The sequence below is a fragment of the Furipterus horrens genome, unplaced genomic scaffold (assembly GCF_987537825.1).
Source record: "Furipterus horrens unplaced genomic scaffold, mFurHor1.1.pri manual_scaffold_6, whole genome shotgun sequence".
Taxonomy (NCBI): domain Eukaryota; kingdom Metazoa; phylum Chordata; class Mammalia; order Chiroptera; family Furipteridae; genus Furipterus; species Furipterus horrens.
The window spans coordinates 13,049,686-13,066,392 of NW_028327176.1; the positions used below are offsets into that span (position 1 = coordinate 13,049,686).

The window sequence follows — 16,707 nt, forward strand, 5'->3', positions numbered from 1 at the left end:
TATTCAAATAGCAGTGTTTTTTTTTTCAGTAGACTAATATTTGACTCTGTTGTTTGCTTTAAATGTATTTTTGCACAGATAATTCATATACATAGTAAAAAGTTATAAAATGAAGATATGTTTAAATGATCTTAAATCACCTATTATTCTACCACTCAAGATAACCACGGATAACATTTTGATATGCAACCTTTCAGAGATTTTTAAGTATATCAATCTTTGGTTTTGTTTTAATTAAAAAGCAGGCTTTTGAGTTATTGTTATACTGCTATTTATTGAAATTAATATATTTGTCTTTAACTGAAAATTGCATTAGGTACATGCCATTACTTTTAAGTATAAGAATAGCTGTTAGGAACAAATGCCTTTTATATTAATTACATTTTTGTGCAACAGAGAGATGGAGGGATTTTTTTTTTACCCAATTCAAAATGAAAATTATAGTAGTATATGCAACAAAGTACAAATACTGGGAATGAATTGTTGCCAGACCTGCTAAAAATGCATATTAAGTGATGTAATTAAAAGTAGATTATGTATCATTTTCAAGGAATTAAATATTCAGCACATTCATGAACTAACTGTCCTTCCACTGTTGTTAGGGCTGCAATCAAGGGAACAGAAGGTACCCATCCTGTAATTAAAGAATTAAGGCATATTTCACAATATATACAAATAGCGAATCATGTTCTCCTGAAACTAATATAATGTTAATTGTCAGTTATACCTCAATTTTTAAAGAGAATTGAAGTGTAGAAAATAGAATGAATGACTTGCTTTAGACTAACTAGTGTATACTTTAGGATTGTAGACTCCTGTATTGTTAGTCTGCCAGTCGACATGTAACTCAAGGTCTCAAGATCACATTTGCATTTTTTAAAGATTTTATTTATTTATTTTCAGAGAAAAGGAATGGGAGGGAGAAAGAGAGGGAGAGAAATGTCAATCTGTGTTGCATGCCCCCAACTGGAGACCTGGCCCACAATTCAGGCATGTGCCCTGACTGGAATCAAATCAGCAACCCTTTGTTTCACAGGCCGGCAGTCAATCCACTGAGCCACATCAGCCAGGGCCACATTTGCATTTCATCCAATAGGAAGAAGCACACTCCCGCCCTTGAAAAAGAAGGGCAGCTTTATTTGGATGTAATACACATACCTAATAATTCACCCATTCAAAGTTTTTAGTATAGTCACAGGATTGTGTAACCATTACCTCAATGTAACTTTAGGACATGTCCATTCCTCTGAAAGAAACTGCATACCCATTAGCAATGACTTTCCATCCTCAGTTCTAGGCAGTCCCAAATCTACAACCTATTTATAGACTGGCCTATTCCGGACATTTCAGGTAAATGGAATCATACAACATGTGGTCTTCTGTGATTAGTGTCTTTTCATTTATTGATAGATTGATTGATTCTAGAAAGAGAGAAAGGGAGGGAGAAAGAGGAGAGAAACCTCGATCTATTGCCTTTTGCACGACCCCCAATTCCCCACCCCTGCAACCAGGGACTGAACCCACAATCGAGGCATGTGCCCTGACTGGGAATTGAATCCCCAAACTTTCAGTTTGTGGGATGATGCCTGACCACCTGGGCCACACCAGCCAGTTTTGGCAAGTACCTGCCCTGCTTTACGCGCCCACCAGCAGGGATGTTACGGTACCCCCACGTCCTCCCCAACAGTTGTTGTTGTCTGTCTTTTCAAGTATAGCCACCCACCTGGAATGGTATCTTGAAGTTTTACATTTACCTCATGACGTGAACATCTTTTCCTATCTTTGGAGAAACATCTGTTGAATTCCTTTGCCCATTTCTAAATCGGATTATTTGTCCTGTTATTGAGTTGTCAGAGCTCTTCAGTCCAATGCCAGCCCTTGTGATTCACGGACGTTCCACTCTGGGTCGTCCGTTCACGTACTTGTTGGTTGCCTTGCAGCCCAATGTGTTTCATTTTGATGGAGTCCGGGTGGGCTTGTGGTGTCTGTCCTGTCTGAAAAGCCATTCGTGTGACCCATGCTTAGGAGGATTTGCTGCTGGTTTCTTCCACAAGTTTGCTGGTTTTAGTCTTTACATTTATAACTAAAGTTTCGTGTATGATGTAACCCCTTTCTTTGTAAGGACCTTTCCGGAGCGGGCATACATCAGTCCGCTTTCATTCGCTGGCCACGCTTAGTTGCGGGGCCGTGCCCATGATCTGTATGAGGCTGGAAAATGCATATTGCGGGCATCCCATATCAAATTTGCGACTTGCAACCCTATTCAGCCGTCATCTTAATCTAAGCAAGTCACTTCTATTGCTTCATTTTTCAAGTAACGTTATTTGCTGACTTTCACCCACGAGGGTTTAGGAGGGTTTAGCGCGAGCTACCTCTGGTTCTCACTTCCTGGCGGACCTGCTCCGAGGAAAACAATCCCCAGGGACTTACCGGCCTCTTCCCCGGTGAATTTGAGCTCTAGGTATTATTCCCTTTGGGGAAAAGAAACCTTCACAGCTTCCTGGTTTCCCCGGCCTAACCCGCCCCTCGCCTCGCCGCGCCCACTTGTCCCGGGAGCCTCCCTCCCCGAGGGCAGATAACACCCGGGGGGCCGCGGCCGGTCGCAGGCACTGCAGCTGTGCGCGATGGCGGCATCCGCTGGAGGGACCCAGGCCCCTGCAGATGAGGTGCCAGCGCCCCAACAGGAAGCACGAACCCTGGAGCCAGGCTCGGTGAGCTCAAAGCGAGGCGCCACAGGGGAGTTGGGGGTAGCCCGACGGAGAAAGAGGGGCGCGGGAACAGAGGGGCCCCAGGGACCTTGAGGGAATCTGACCGCAGCCCGTTATCCAGCCAGGGGCCGCCTTGCAGGGTCCTCCGCCTGAACTGCCCCTAGTAGGGTTTGACACTTGAGAGCCCAGAGGCTGAGGATATTCGGGAGCCCCAAAGAGAACAGCACGCGAAACTGAGTCCCGCCCAGGCAAGTGAGTAACTTGCTGGATTCATTCAACTAGTCAGGCAGGACCAGGACCTGTCTCTGGTCTCCTGATTCCCATTCTGGGGCTCCCATCCAACACCCTCCAGATCTTCCCAAATGGATCTCGCAGGTGTGCCTGAGGCAGCCTTCCTTCCCCAATCCCCAGGCAGGCCCTGCGGGCTTAGCCCCCTCCACAAATCCTGACCTTGTCCAGGCACCAGGCTCTCCTGTGGGACATTGTCCCCAGAGATGTCCTTCCTGGCTACCAGGCCCCAGTGTGTTGTTAGAGAGCAGGTCGGAGCCCAGGGGTGATGGTGCTGGGACTCATGCCACAAGGATGGGCACGTTGGATGGAGTAAGTGTCTGCTGAATGTAAAATTCGTTATGGCTCCAAGTAAAGGCATTCATTGTCTGTGGCTCCATCTCCCAACCTCCTCGGTGTCCTGTGCCTCTGCTGCTCAGGCACCCCAGCACAAAGGATTGTGGCCCCCAAGAAAGAACTGTCAATACAGAGGCTCTCTGAGGATTCTCATCTTCCCGTGCAGTTTAGAAATTCAGGGTGAGACTAATGGCAAGAGGGAGAACGAACATTGCCAATGAACATTGCCAGCATTTAATTCTCCTCACAACCCTACGAGGTTGTATTATCTCCCCGTAACACTGGGGAAACTGAGGCAGCCATGTCAGGTAGCTTGCCCTGGGTCACACAGCTAGATAGCAGATGCAGAATTTGAATTCAAGTGTGTCTAACGCTAAAACTTGGGCTCAGCCAACTGTGAAGGGCTTATGATTTAAGTACATAAAACCGTCAATATGCCAAGATCATATCATAGACCTAGTTTCAGCCTGAATTATTTTATTTTTTCCTATCTCTTAAGTGCCTTCTATGTGCCAGAAACTTGCTAGGCATACTTAGGGGGAAACAAAAATCCCATTAAGGGGTGGGGCAGGAGGGCTATGATGGTGGATTCTGCCTATTGTTAAAGTTTTCTGGAAGTTGAAATAATGTTCACACAATGTCAGAAAAGGAGACCACATTCTGCTTCATGTATGGTTTTCTTCTGTGGGTAGGAAGAGTGTGCAAAGGATATGATAAACTCTTATCTGGGAAGGCCTTCCCTTCCAAAGAGCCCATCTGGGTGTCTGGAAAGATACCAAATTGGGTGAAGCCATAGTCTTCTCTACTTCCCCACCCACCCCCAAGCCAAGACGAGAAAGAAGAATTCCCAGCATCTTTCAGAGAACATGCACTTTACACAATGTCTTTATGACATTTATTCTTTCAACAAATATATACTGAGCATTACTATATATCAAGCATTGTTCTATGTACTGGGGCCATGTGGTGGTGAAGAGGTCATGCTCTCAGAATGTATGTTCTGATGAAGAAAGGCATGACATAAAAGTATGTCAGTTAGTAAGCATAATTGAAAAAGAAACTTGAGTGGTCAGCAAAGGCCATTCTGAGAAAATGACATTTAGGAGTAAACTTAAATGACAAGGAGTCAGATCTGCAAGGACTTGGAGAAGGAGCCACTCAAGCAGAGGGAACAGGAAGTGCAAAGGTCCTGAGGCAGCAATAGGTTTGGTCATTTAGATGAACAGAAAGGAGGATCCCATGGTTGAAGAGAGAGCTACCTGAACTGAGGTGGGAAAGGGAATGGGGCAGATTGGGTGTGCTCTTGTAGGCTATATGGTGAGGACTTGGTGGGTTTCTTTGTTTCTTAGAGAGATGGGGAAAGAGAGAGAAACACTGATTTGCTGTTGCATTTATTTATGCATTCATTGGTTGATCTTGTATGTGCCCTGACCGGGGATCGAACCTGTAACCTTGGTGTATCAGGACGATGCTCTAACTAACTGAGCTACCTGGCCAGAGCAGGACTTGGAGTTTTATTCGAAGCTTACTGGCAAGCTGTTGGAGAGTTTTAGGCAGAGAGAAGGCACAATCTAACTATTATATAAAGATCACTGGCTGCTGGATGGAGAGCAGATAGTAGTGACTGAGAGCAGAAGCAGCAGGGGAACCACTTAGGAGGCTCTCACAGACAGATTAGACAGGGGCGTCGGGAAAGGGGAAGCAAGGGTGACTCCTGGGTCTGCAGCCTGAGATGCTGAGTAGACATTGGGGTCACTTAATGCAGTGGAGACAACATGGTCAGGAGTTGGTTGAAACAATGGGATGGAAATCAAACTCGTCCTGAGCTGAAATGCCTGTTAGGCAACCACACAGGGCCGTGAGTAGGCAGTCAAATATTTGAGTCTGGAGTCTACTGGGTAGCTTAGGGCTTGTGAGATATATTACACACACACACACACACATTTGGGATCATAAACATTACTTCATTTTGGTGGTGGGCTGGTAAACAGTCTCTCCAGAGGTGGGGGGGTAACCCCTCTGATTTGTGATGTTTGCCAATTTCAGTGGTGTAAATACTCCCACCATGGCTAATCTCAGGCTGCTAGTCAACAACTGGCTGCAAAAGTCCTGAATAGTTAACAGTCTTCTCCCAGGGCCACTACCTCGTCTGCTCATGGAAACACCCCTATGCAGCCCTGACCAGTGCGGCTCAGTTGATCAGGCGTCAGCCCACAAAGCTAAAGGTCCTCGGTTCCACTCCCCCCGGGGCTCTTACAAGAGGTGACCAGTGGATGTTTCTTTCCCTCTCTATAATTTTTTTTTTTAATCTTAAAAAAAGAAAAACCAACCTTGTGAAGTAGGCAGGACTTTTCCACTTGAAGGCTCAGAGAGAGAAAGTGGTTTATTCAAGATCACACAGGCGCACCGTGGCAAAGTCAGGGGCCTCCTGACCCCTAGTCCACTCAGGCCTGCTGACTCTGGAAATAAAACACTGAAGCAAGAAGCACTCAGGGGGAAATATAGGGAAGAACTTCCCCCTGGAAAAGTTTAGAGGTCATGTTCTAGGATTTTTTTATTCCTTTTTATGTCTCACTTCCCTTTAAGATGATTTGGGGCAAATTAGGACTGAGAGGTGGCAGGACAAGCTTTCAAGACCTAGGGACTTCAGGATGCCCATGGAAGCCTGGGGCGTGTGGGAGCTGTTTGCTGGGTGTCTGTGAAGGTGGGGCTTAGCTCCTGTGTCTCCTCCAGGACAGCAGAGCTGGTCGCCTCTCGTTCTGTACGAAGGTGTGCTATGGCATTGGCGGGGTCCCCAACCAGGTGGCTTCCAGTGCCACAGCCTTTTACCTGCAGCTCTTCCTGCTGGATGTGGCACAGGTAAGTGTGGGCATCAGCCCGGACCCCCTATTCCCATATTCCTTCGCCTCTGCTCTTTCCACACCACCACCACCACCCCATTCTTCACAGATAGCACTTTGACCTAAGGTATTGAGGGCAACCTTCTCAAGGATGTTTATTGTAGGCTGTTTGTAGTGGAAAATGGGAAATGATGTGAATGCCTAACAAAATAGAAGCAGTTCGGGAGTAACTTGTACTCTCTCCATGTAATAAACAATTATGCAGTCATTTCAAGAATGTGCTGAATCTATACTGGTTGATTTGGAGGGATTTCCATGATGCACTGTCAAGTGAGAAAAGTTAGTTTTAGAGAAGAGTATGTAAAATGATCCCATTTTAGCAACACAAAGACACGCCCCATATGTGTATGTACGTGAGAATGGTATATGTGTATGAGTCAGTACATGATTAAAAATGAGCATGAAGAAAACGTACAGAAAATTACACCAGGCTGTTAATGTTGGCTATGTGAGGGAATTGTGGAGAATAGGAAGTAAGCTAAAAAGAAATTTTTAATAAGGTATTAATGATTTCTTAAAACAACACTGAAATCATTGCATTTATATAGGAGTATAAGTTGCAAATATATATAAATGCATGAAATGATGATCGTCAGAATGCTTCTGGAAGTTGTCTCAGGATGGCGGGATTTCAGATGAGCTTTGCTCGATATTTTTCTGTGCTGTTTGAATGTTTTTATAGTGAGCGTATCATTTATGTAATCAGAAAAATCAATAAAACATTTTCGTTCTGAGACAAAAAGTCTGTCGACCTGGGTGCACCCTTCCTGCACTGGGCCACCTCAGAGGAGGGTCCCTCATATCTTTTCCCAAAGTGACTGAGCATGAGTGACAATGGCAATGTGCCAGGATGTGGCCGTCAGCTCCTTCCCCCACCCCTTTCTTCATTTGTACGGATGTACCCTGGGAGCCCCAAGAGACCACACTGCCCCTCTGGCCCCAGCCAGGTGGCCAGCTCTCCCTCCTGGCGGGCGGGCAGGCCTGGACAACCTCCCTAACTCTGCCTGTCCTTGGCTATCTCCTCCCCTGTCCATTTCAGATCCCTGCTGCCCAGGTGTCACTTGTCCTGTTTGGAGGGAAGGTGTCTGGGGCAGCCACTGACCCCGTGGCTGGGTTCCTCATCAGCAGAAGCAGGAGGACAGGGTCTGGACGACTCATGCCCTGGTGAGCAGCCCCATGGTCCTTAAGGTCTGGCATCTACCCACAGCCTGACGTCACTGTGTCTGTCACAGCCCTGCTGCTTAGTAGAAAACCCCATAAATGGTTAGAGGATAAGATGAGACAGCAGGGGATGGGACTGACAGTAGGTGATAGTATCAGACTGGGTCAGACCTGAGTCATGCAGGAGCTCAGAGACATTCTTGGAGACCTCCCCTCACCAGATGGCTCAGGGCTGGACATAGTCTCCAAGACTCCCAGGCCTGGCCCAGAGGTCTGAGTATGGCCAGGGTGGGCTGGAGGCCATGGCAGGTCTCACAGAGTAGGTACAACTCTTGTGCTCCAGGATCCTTGATACAAGGAATGGTACCACCAAGCACCCAGGTGTCCTAGCCAGAGTCCCGGCCCCGACTCCTGGCTCTGACTCCTTGCTACCTCCATGTCCATGGCTGCCACCTCGAGAGTCTCAGCCCAGGGCTTGTCCAGGGGCAGGGCGGTGAGGTTGCTCCAGGCCCATCCTTTGTGGCCCCAGTCCTGGTGCTGTGGCCATTCTGTCCCCACTGTGTTCCCACAGGGTGCTGGGCTGCACGCCCTTCATTGCCTTGGCTTACTTCTTCCTTTGGTTCCCGCCCCCCTTCACCAGCCTTCGAGGCCTTTGGTACATGGCCTTCTACTGCCTATTTCAGGCCCTGGCCACGGTAAGCAGGTGGCCCCCCTTCCTGGGCTTGGACCCCTGGAATCCAATCGCTGGCCAGTGGCCCCTCTGAAGTGTGTGTGTCAGGGGTAGTTGGTCAGGAGGGTCCCACCGCTGGCACCTGCTCACCAGTGTCTGGCCATTACCTTTAGCTCCTCCTGCCCACTGGGCTCTCAGCTCGGTGCCCCCTCCTGCCCCTCACTCCTTGACTCCTGCTTGAGGGGATCCGTTGGGCCTACCAGCCTGGTGCAGAGCCAGGCTGGGACAGGCCGTCCTCTTTGGCGGTCTGGGCTGAGGGGGGCCACCTCCACCCCCCAGTTCTTCCAGGTGCCCTACACAGCGCTTACCATGTTCCTGACCCCCAGCCCCAGGGAGCGGGACTCCGCCACCGCATACCGTGAGTGCCTGCGTTGGGTGGGAGCCGGAGGGAGCGCTGCGGGGGGAGGGGGTGGGTGTGAGCTCCGTCACCTTAGCACTCACTGTGTCTTAGGGATAACCATGGAGATGGCGGGGACGCTGATGGGAGCCACGGTCCACGGACTCATCGTGTCCGGTGCCCACAGTCCCCAGAGGTGTGAGGACACCGACCTCGAGGTCCCAGGGCCGGTCACCGTCTCTCCCAACGCAGTGAGTGCTCACGTGGATGCATCCCCTCCTCCTACTAGACCTGCTGCTCCTCCGCCTGGTGCTTTCTAAACACACATGCGCCTCAGTAGGCAGGGGAGGAGGCAGACCCAAGAACGAACAGGGGAAAGGGCAGCAGGAAGGTCTGATGTCCTTGCAGAGCTCTGGGTAAAGCCCCTCCTGTGACCCCTCCCATCCGGCCCTAACCAGCTCCTCACGGCCCCCTACCCCCGTGTGAAGGGAGAAAGGAGACCCAGAGCAACACTGATCCTCTCAAAGCAGGTCCCTCTTAGCCCACTGGGGCACACATCTATCCCAGCCATCAGGTTCATCTGTTTCCCCCTTAGGCAAATGACATCACTGTCCCCAGAACCCTAGGGGTCATCCTGACTCCTGCCTTTCTCTCAACCCCGCGCTCCATCCCTATCCATGTTTCAGAACCCCTTTGTGCACCTGTGCCTCCACAAGCCCCTTCCTGTCACTGTCGGTCACTGTCGGGGTGAGGGTGGAACCAAGAGTGGCAGTGGCCTTGAGTTGGGGAGGAGGAGACCAGGCAGGGCCTGGGGTGCCAAGAAGTGGGGAGTGGAAACTGAGAACCCGCCCCCAAAGGTTCAAAGCGTTCATGTGCCTCTTGGTCAGTCCATCAACTTCACTTACAAAACACAAATTCAGAGATAAAATCACAGAGAATTTCAGGACAGTGACAACTGAGCATTAACCCCAAGGGCAGGGCCCTGCATGTGGGGTCCCATGCAGTTGAGCAGGACCCAGCCCGCGAGACCCTGCACATCTCCCTCTGGCCTACCACCCCAGAGGCAGCCCCTGCCTGGACGTGGGTGACTGTCACTCCCCTGCATGTCTTTATATGATAGGTACACTGTCTCCTTTTTTACATTTACTTGGGTCATCGTGGGTCACACTGTCACTTTACTCGTGGATCTGTCTTCCTCCCACACTCCAAGCCCCTCACTGTGGATGCGCAGGGGGCACATAGTCATCACTGTAACCTCAGGGTCCAGCATCTAGAAATCAGCAACAATGAATGTTTGTTTTAATAAATGAGAGAGGGAGCAAGGAGAGAGAGAGAGAGAGAGAGAGAGAGAGTCAGACCCTCAGACCCCTGGTGGCAGGGATACATGCAGGGGGCACAGGGTCAGTAGAAGGATCATCGTGGGCCCTTGGCTCTCCCTCTCCTGCTGGGATGACTGTGAGGAGTACCCAGCATTCTTGGACTTGGGCCGAGGGTCCCTCTGCTCCCATTGGGAGGTACTCCTACCCTGCCCCTGGGTGCCCTCACCGCTGTGGGTTAGGGACATCGCCCCCACCCCAGTTCTGTCCTGTTCCACAGACTTGTCTCTACTCCATTGCAGCCGCTGTGGTTGCTGTGACTTACCTTGTGTGCATCGGTGTGCTCCGCCTGGGGGTGAAGGAGCGACCAGGTACAGAGGTGCAGGCAGAAGGTGGGAAGCAGAAAGAAGCCGGGGTCAAGGCTCATCTTGGGCGTGGATTTTGGTTTGGAACTCTGCCAAGTTGAGATGTCACCTTCCTGTGTTGCAGACCCTGCTGCCCCAGACTCCAGCCAGGACGTAAGCTTCCTGGCTGGGCTGGGCCTCACTGTCCGGCACCCACCCTACCTGAAGCTGGCGATTTCCTTCCTGTTCATTTCAGCTGCCATTCAGGTACCTCTGGCCAGTCCAGTCCCCACTGGCTTGGCTCCAGCCATGCTGACCTCGCATAGATTCAGGTTCCATCTCTCATCCCCAATGCGGGATGAGGCTTGAGTTTAATAGGGAGAGACCAGTGGATGGCACGTGGCTCAGAAAGCCTGGTGCTGGGAGGAGAGAGATCTAGGTAGAGCTTCTGGGACTGGGGAGGGTCAGGCCCCAGACACTGGGAAAACAGTGTCCAGGATGGTGAGGTCCCCACCATCTTAGCTGTGCAAGGCAGAGGGCAGACTCAGAATGGTGTTTGTCTCTGTGTCAGGGATAAGCATCCTTTGTAGGACTGCATGGTGGCGGCAGCAACCAGAGTTCAAGGTCCCAAAAGGGAGGCCGGAAATGAGACCCCGGCCTTGCTCTTGACTTCTGAGGTCCTGCCATTCCCTGGACACGCCTACTTCCTGTCAACCTCCTCAGGTGGAGCAGAGCTACCTGGTCCTGTTCTGTACACATGCCTCCCGGCTACACGACCACATCCAGAGCCTAGTGCTGACCATCCTGGTGAGAGGACCTGGGGTGACAAAGCCAAGGTGGCTCAGGAGCCTGAGTTGGGGATATCTATAGCCAGAGGTCCGATGGTCAATATTCCGGACTCAGCTGTGGTCTTAGTCACCTGCATTCCAGCAGTGGGTGGAATTGGGGCCAAGTTCATGAAGTTCATAGCCTCTGGTTCTAACCAGGGGTCAAGGTCGAGGTCGGGCATCCCACCTAGAAGCCAGGGCTTTGAGAACCTGGGCAGAGGCGCTGGCAGCCTGGCTGGACTGTGATGGTTCTGTCTGCTCATAGGTCTCGGCTGTGCTGAGCACCCCGCTGTGGGAGTGGATTCTACAGCGATTTGGGAAGAGGATGGCAGCCTTGGGGATCTGTGTGAGTGGGGCAGGATGCAAGGCTTAGAGTCGGGACAGGGGAGGTTGACCTCGGAGGCTGAGCCTCCTGGGGGCCAGTAGGGAAGACCTGTAATCACCTGTGTTTTCAGTGCCCAGCACAGGACCAGGCGCGGGGTCATTAATAACGACCAGTGAGTATGTGCAGGAAAGAGCAAGCGGGGGGTGGGGGGAGGGCGCAGCCAGTGTGTCTGTCTCCCCAGGTGATGGTGCCCTTTGTGATCCTGCTGGCTATTGTGCCCACGGCACCTGTGGCGTATGTTGCGGCCTTTGTATCTGGCGTGAGCAGTGCTGTGTCCCTGCTGCTACCCTGGTAGGCTGGGCGCGGGGAAGGAAATGTGGGAGTTTCATGTCCTTACGCATGGGTCTGCCCTCCTGCATGTCAACCTGCTGTCCCAGCCCCTTGTGCCCAGCCTGTGCTCAGGAGCTGTTCTCCCACTTGCAGGACAAGGAGGCCACCAGCTGCATCCTGGGAGCTGCCCTAAGAGAGAGTGGTGGGAAGCCAGGGGGTGGGGGACGTGGAGCTGGGGTAGGATACAGGCACGGACACCGCCAGGGTCTCTGCGGGCCAGTTCTGGTCCTGGGCAGTGGGGACTCAGGGACGGCTCTGACTTGGTCTCTGTACCCAGAGAGTTTGCATGTAGGTGGCTGCCAAGGGGATGAGAGGGATAACCCTGCACCGCTCCCCCAGGTCCATGCTTCCAGACGTGGTAGATGACTTCCAGCTGCAACACCCACAGGGCCTGGGCATGGAGACCATTTTCTACTCGTCCTATGTCTTCTTCACCAAGCTCTCCGGCGCAGGTGCCCTGGGCATCTCCACGCTCAGTCTGGAGTGAGTCCCAGAGCTGGGCTGTCCAGCGGCACAGAAGACAAGTGGGGTGGGAAAGGGGCAGGGTCCCCACCCCAGCCAGGCAGGGACCAGGTTCTGCTCTTTGGAGAGTGTGGGGAATCACCTGCCTCAGGTTACACTGTGGATGTGACTGAAAGGGGCCTTTCTTGAGGGCTGTGCCCCATCTGAAGCCTCAGCCCCCCACATCTTCAGTTCTCCCTGAATTCCTCCCTAACCAGCCCATTCCCCCAACACTCCTGTCCACGACGGTTAGGCTGATCTGGCCAAGAAATGGATCCAAGTTTCAGGATGGTGTGGCGGTGCGGGATCTGGGACCCCTCCCCCAGGAAGCCAGGCTTGGGAGGACCTGAGCTGGATGCACCGACTATTTCTCCAGGTTTGCGGGGTATAAGGCAGGAGCCTGCACACAGGCAGAGGAGGTGGTGGTGACCCTCAAGGTCCTCATCGGCGCCGTGCCTACCTGCATGATCCTCACCGGGCTCTGCATCCTCATGGTCAGCCCCGCTCCAAAGGTGCTGAGGCAGGACACCTCCCGCCAGCTGAGCCTTCGGAGGTGGGCACCCCCTGCACACGGGTACACCTATCGGGGCTACCCACACCCAGGGAGGCACACCGATGTGTGCAGGTATAAGGCCAACCAAGCCTGAGGTCTCCCGGCGGCATTCACACCTCTGCCTTAGCTTCAGTGATGCCATCTTCTGGATTTTCTTCTGCTACTCTGGTCCTCCCTGCTCAGTCTCCTTCCTTTCATAGTCTGTTGGATGGTGGTAAGGGAAGGCGCCCTTGTTCACCCCTGTTCCTTTTGCTCTCCATAATCCCAGGCACCTCATCTACTTGCTTGGCCTCGAGAACTCCTCGTGCTGGGTGACTGCTATAGCTGTCCCTCTCCCAACCCTACCCCCCCCCATACTTCCTTCAAGTTCCAGATCTATACATCTGGCTCTTATTTGCACATCTCCACCTGATGCCCCACAACCATGGCAGTCGGTCTTAATGAGCCCCAAGTAGAATTCATCTTCTTGTCCCAGTGGGCTCCACCATCCTCCAGCCTGGGAGCCAGAACCCGGGAATCGTTGACCTCCCACTCTTCCCTGCCCCGCAGGCTGTGCTGAGAGCACTGGGAGCCTTGTCCTTCCTCCTTCCAGAGCACAGATCAATTGCATCGCAGGGGCAGCCTGCCACTGTCTGGCTTTCCCAGTAGACTGTGGGGACCTGGGAGGCTGGAGTGGCGCATGCTCCTTTTTATGTCCTAAGAGCCCAGCACAGAGCCCGAGGCCAAGCAGGTCTGCAGTGTCAACAAGGTCTCGCAGACTTTCACGAGCACGTGTCCGTGTTCCTGCAGATGCTCGTGTGCTGAACAAATACGAGCCCACGTACATACAGAGGACCACACAGGGGAGGCGAGGTGGTGGCATCATTGGTCCCTCACTGCTCAGTATGGCTGGTCTCAGACTCAGCCAAGTAACACTGATGTCACACGTTACACTCAGGGAGTGACACACGGTGGAGAACTACTTGATGGGACTCAGGGAAACCGGCTTGTGGCTTAATTCACAGGGGGGGCGCAGTGCGTGGAAGACAAGGAACAGCTGCTGACACTCCCGCAGGACCCCGCCCCTCCCTCATCCTCTGGCTTCTTTCTGTTCCTACAGGAGGACCAGTTACAGCCTCGCATGAAATTTGAGACTCCCATGAGCCAGAACAGCAGGAACCAGCATCCTCTGGGCTCCAAGTGACCCCCTTTCCTTGGCCAGGGCCAGCCGTTTATAACCCCTCCTCACAGCTTACACATGACCTTCTCCCTGGGATATGGAGTCTCCAGTGACCTCTCCAGAAGGGACTGGCCTGTGTTCCTCCTGTCATTTCTTGCCCGTTAACCACTTCAGATAAACCTGTGCCCCTGACTACCCAGCTCCGGGCAACGTTTGACTTGGAAAGCATCCCAATAGCAGCTTGTCCTGAACAAGGAAGCCCTCGCTGGCCTGGCCTGCAGACTCCCAATGGGAACCCCTGGCCCAACCACCTGCTGACCCGACAGGACAGACACAGAGACAGACCTCTTGTTCCCCCTGATGCTCCAGTGGACATGTGACAGAGTGACAGACACCACATGAATGGGTAGCGTGGGGACAGATGGACATGCTGGAGACGTTCAGTTAGGAGAGACACAGACGGATGCAGTGAGGCCAGCAGACCCCCAAGAGTGCAAATGGGGACAACAGTGGAGGTGAGAAGACTGAGCACTTTCCCTGTGTCCCAACAGGTTGATGACACTGTCTCTAGAGGTGGACACAGACTGATATCGAGCCACCAAAGATCAATTACTTTTATGAACAGTTATTTTTGTGGAAATATTTTTCTGAACTTTAAAAAGTATAGGAACCAGAGCTTTCTAGAGGCCGTATCTTTGAGGAAGAAAGATCCACTTTGGTTTAGTTTTTTTCAGAAAACAAATTAGCCCTGGCTGGTGTGGCAGTGGATTGAGCACCGGCCTGCAAACTGAAAGGTTGTTTGTTCAGTTCCCCTCGGGGCACATACCTGGTTGCCGGACGGGTCTGATGTTTCTCTCACACATCAAATAGATGTTTCTCTCCCTCTCTTTCTCCCCCACCCCTGGCTCTCTCTAAAAATAAATTTTAAAAATATTTTTTAAAAATAAAGGGTTTATCTTTTATTGAGTCTATAAAATTTGGTGGTGGCCAGGCTGCGATCATTGTACCACCTGGGAAACCATCACCCCAAAGAGGGAAGGAGAGGGTGCCTGATGTCACTGAACCTGGCTATGTCCCCAACTCTGCATTTACTCAGACCAGAGATACCATGTGGGAGAGGTTTCTTCTTTCCTTTACAAGGGACAGAAAGTTGAGACTCTAGAGTAACAGGCCACAGTGGCTCTTGTGGGCTAGGTCTTATGTAGGGGTAGGGGGGACCTATGGGGAGCCCCATGCCCCAGCCACTCCTCCCCAGAAGTCTGGATACCTAAAGGGGAGACCAGGAGGTGCAGACTTGCCCCCTGAGTGTCTTCCCAGCCCCAGCTCTGTCCCCTCCGTAGGGTCGCTCTCCTGAGCCCGCCACCCAGGGTTAGGCTCCTTTCCACTTCCTCTTTGGACCTTTGGCTGCCTCTTAGATGTGAGACTCACCCCCAAGGCTGCCCAAGCTCAGAAAGGACATGTGCCTCAGAGCCTAGAGCCTCTTGCTTCCTCCACAAACACTGCGGCAGGAGAGGGACCTGACCTCACAGTGCAAGTGCAGAATGTGACCTGGTCTTCCTGATGCTGAACTCTCCGGCCCTTGTGATGTGGACATGGGTATATGATCCTTGAGGTCAAGGGCACCAGTGAAAGAGCTGGGCTCAGCTTCTCTTCATTGTCCCTCTGATGCAGGAAGGGGCTGACCAAGCTCTGTCCAACCCATGCTGTGCACGGGTACACACACAGAGTGGGCACACACACACACAGAGCAGTTCCATAACGTTGGGAAATCACAATACCTGGAAAGTGTGGAGACAATACCTGGTAAGACACAGGGCATGATCAAGTTTCTGTCATGTCACGTATGCATGCTTTGGAAACCTGGGCATTGCAGGGAGGCTCAGAAGCTTGTGCCAAATTTTATGTCACCTCTATTTCCCCACTGTTCAGTCTCAAGGAGCAGAGCTATACAGTACAGACAATAGCAGGGGGCCATCCCTGGAGTTCAGGGGTTAGATCCCAGAGGCAGGGACCACTGTGGGCTGGCCAAAAGGTATCCTATTGAGACAGAACAGTAAGAAGCTAGGAAAATTCCCTGAAAAATGGAATAGAAAAACAGATAGACAGCTGAACCAAGTGGCCAAGCAATTTGTAGCCTGGTGCAGATGGTCCCCAGGGCGGAATGTGCCAAGTGCCTGGCAGGGGGCAAAACTGGGACAAGAAGGGCCTTGCCCCCAGGGTAACCTCTCTTCCCCTGGCCTTTCCTCCCTGGAGATGACATCTAGGCCTCAGCTGTAGCTCAGCTCCAGGCCCAGAAAAGCAGCAAAACCAGGTGGGCGATGGGCAGAAGCAACTGCAATGACTAAAGACCCCCTACCCTGTCACTGACCAACCAGTGGAGACCATGACCCTGAGAGGGCACACCTGGGGAACTGGATGCGTATTCTACCGAAACCCTCCCTTGAGACCTCCCGGGAGTCCTGCCTGCAAGAAAGAGATAAAAGCCTCAAGACAAAGGACACAGCCCACAGAGCTCTGCCTCTGGGGAGCAGCTGGCCTCATTGCCTTCTCCTTCCCCGACTTCTTTCTTCACAGGTACTCATCCCTTAAACTCTAAGGCAATGGGCAGCTGGCAGGTTGTCCCCTGAAACTGTCCCCAAAGCCCCCTTTTCTCTGACTTCCCTGTGAGTTAAGGCAGTCCAGCCTAGGCTCTTGTTGCTTCCTCTATGCTAAGTCCTTCCTTGTTTCATTGTCCCCACTTCAATAAACGGATCCTCATAGTCACCTGGACTCATGTTGTGACATCTTTCCTACACGAAGTCAAGACCCCACACACTACAGCTGGCCCTAGAC

At 52.0% G+C, this 16,707-nt stretch overlaps 1 protein-coding gene across 1 annotated transcript; it reads left to right on the forward strand.

Moving 5' to 3' along the window:
* The first annotated feature begins 2,594 nt into the window (after positions 1-2,594).
* MFSD2B (MFSD2 lysolipid transporter B, sphingolipid) lies at positions 2,595-13,688 on the forward strand. The gene is made up of 13 exons (XM_090280954.1): positions 2,595-2,711; positions 6,066-6,191; positions 7,272-7,396; positions 7,965-8,088; positions 8,403-8,481; positions 8,575-8,711; positions 10,057-10,147; positions 10,266-10,387; positions 10,844-10,927; positions 11,213-11,293; positions 11,514-11,623; positions 12,002-12,145; positions 12,540-13,688. Exons 1-13 carry the CDS (start codon positions 2,625-2,627, stop codon positions 12,808-12,810), a joined length of 1,581 nt encoding a protein of 526 aa, XP_090137080.1. The 5' UTR covers positions 2,595-2,624; the 3' UTR covers positions 12,811-13,688.
* The last annotated feature ends 3,019 nt before the right edge of the window (positions 13,689-16,707 follow it).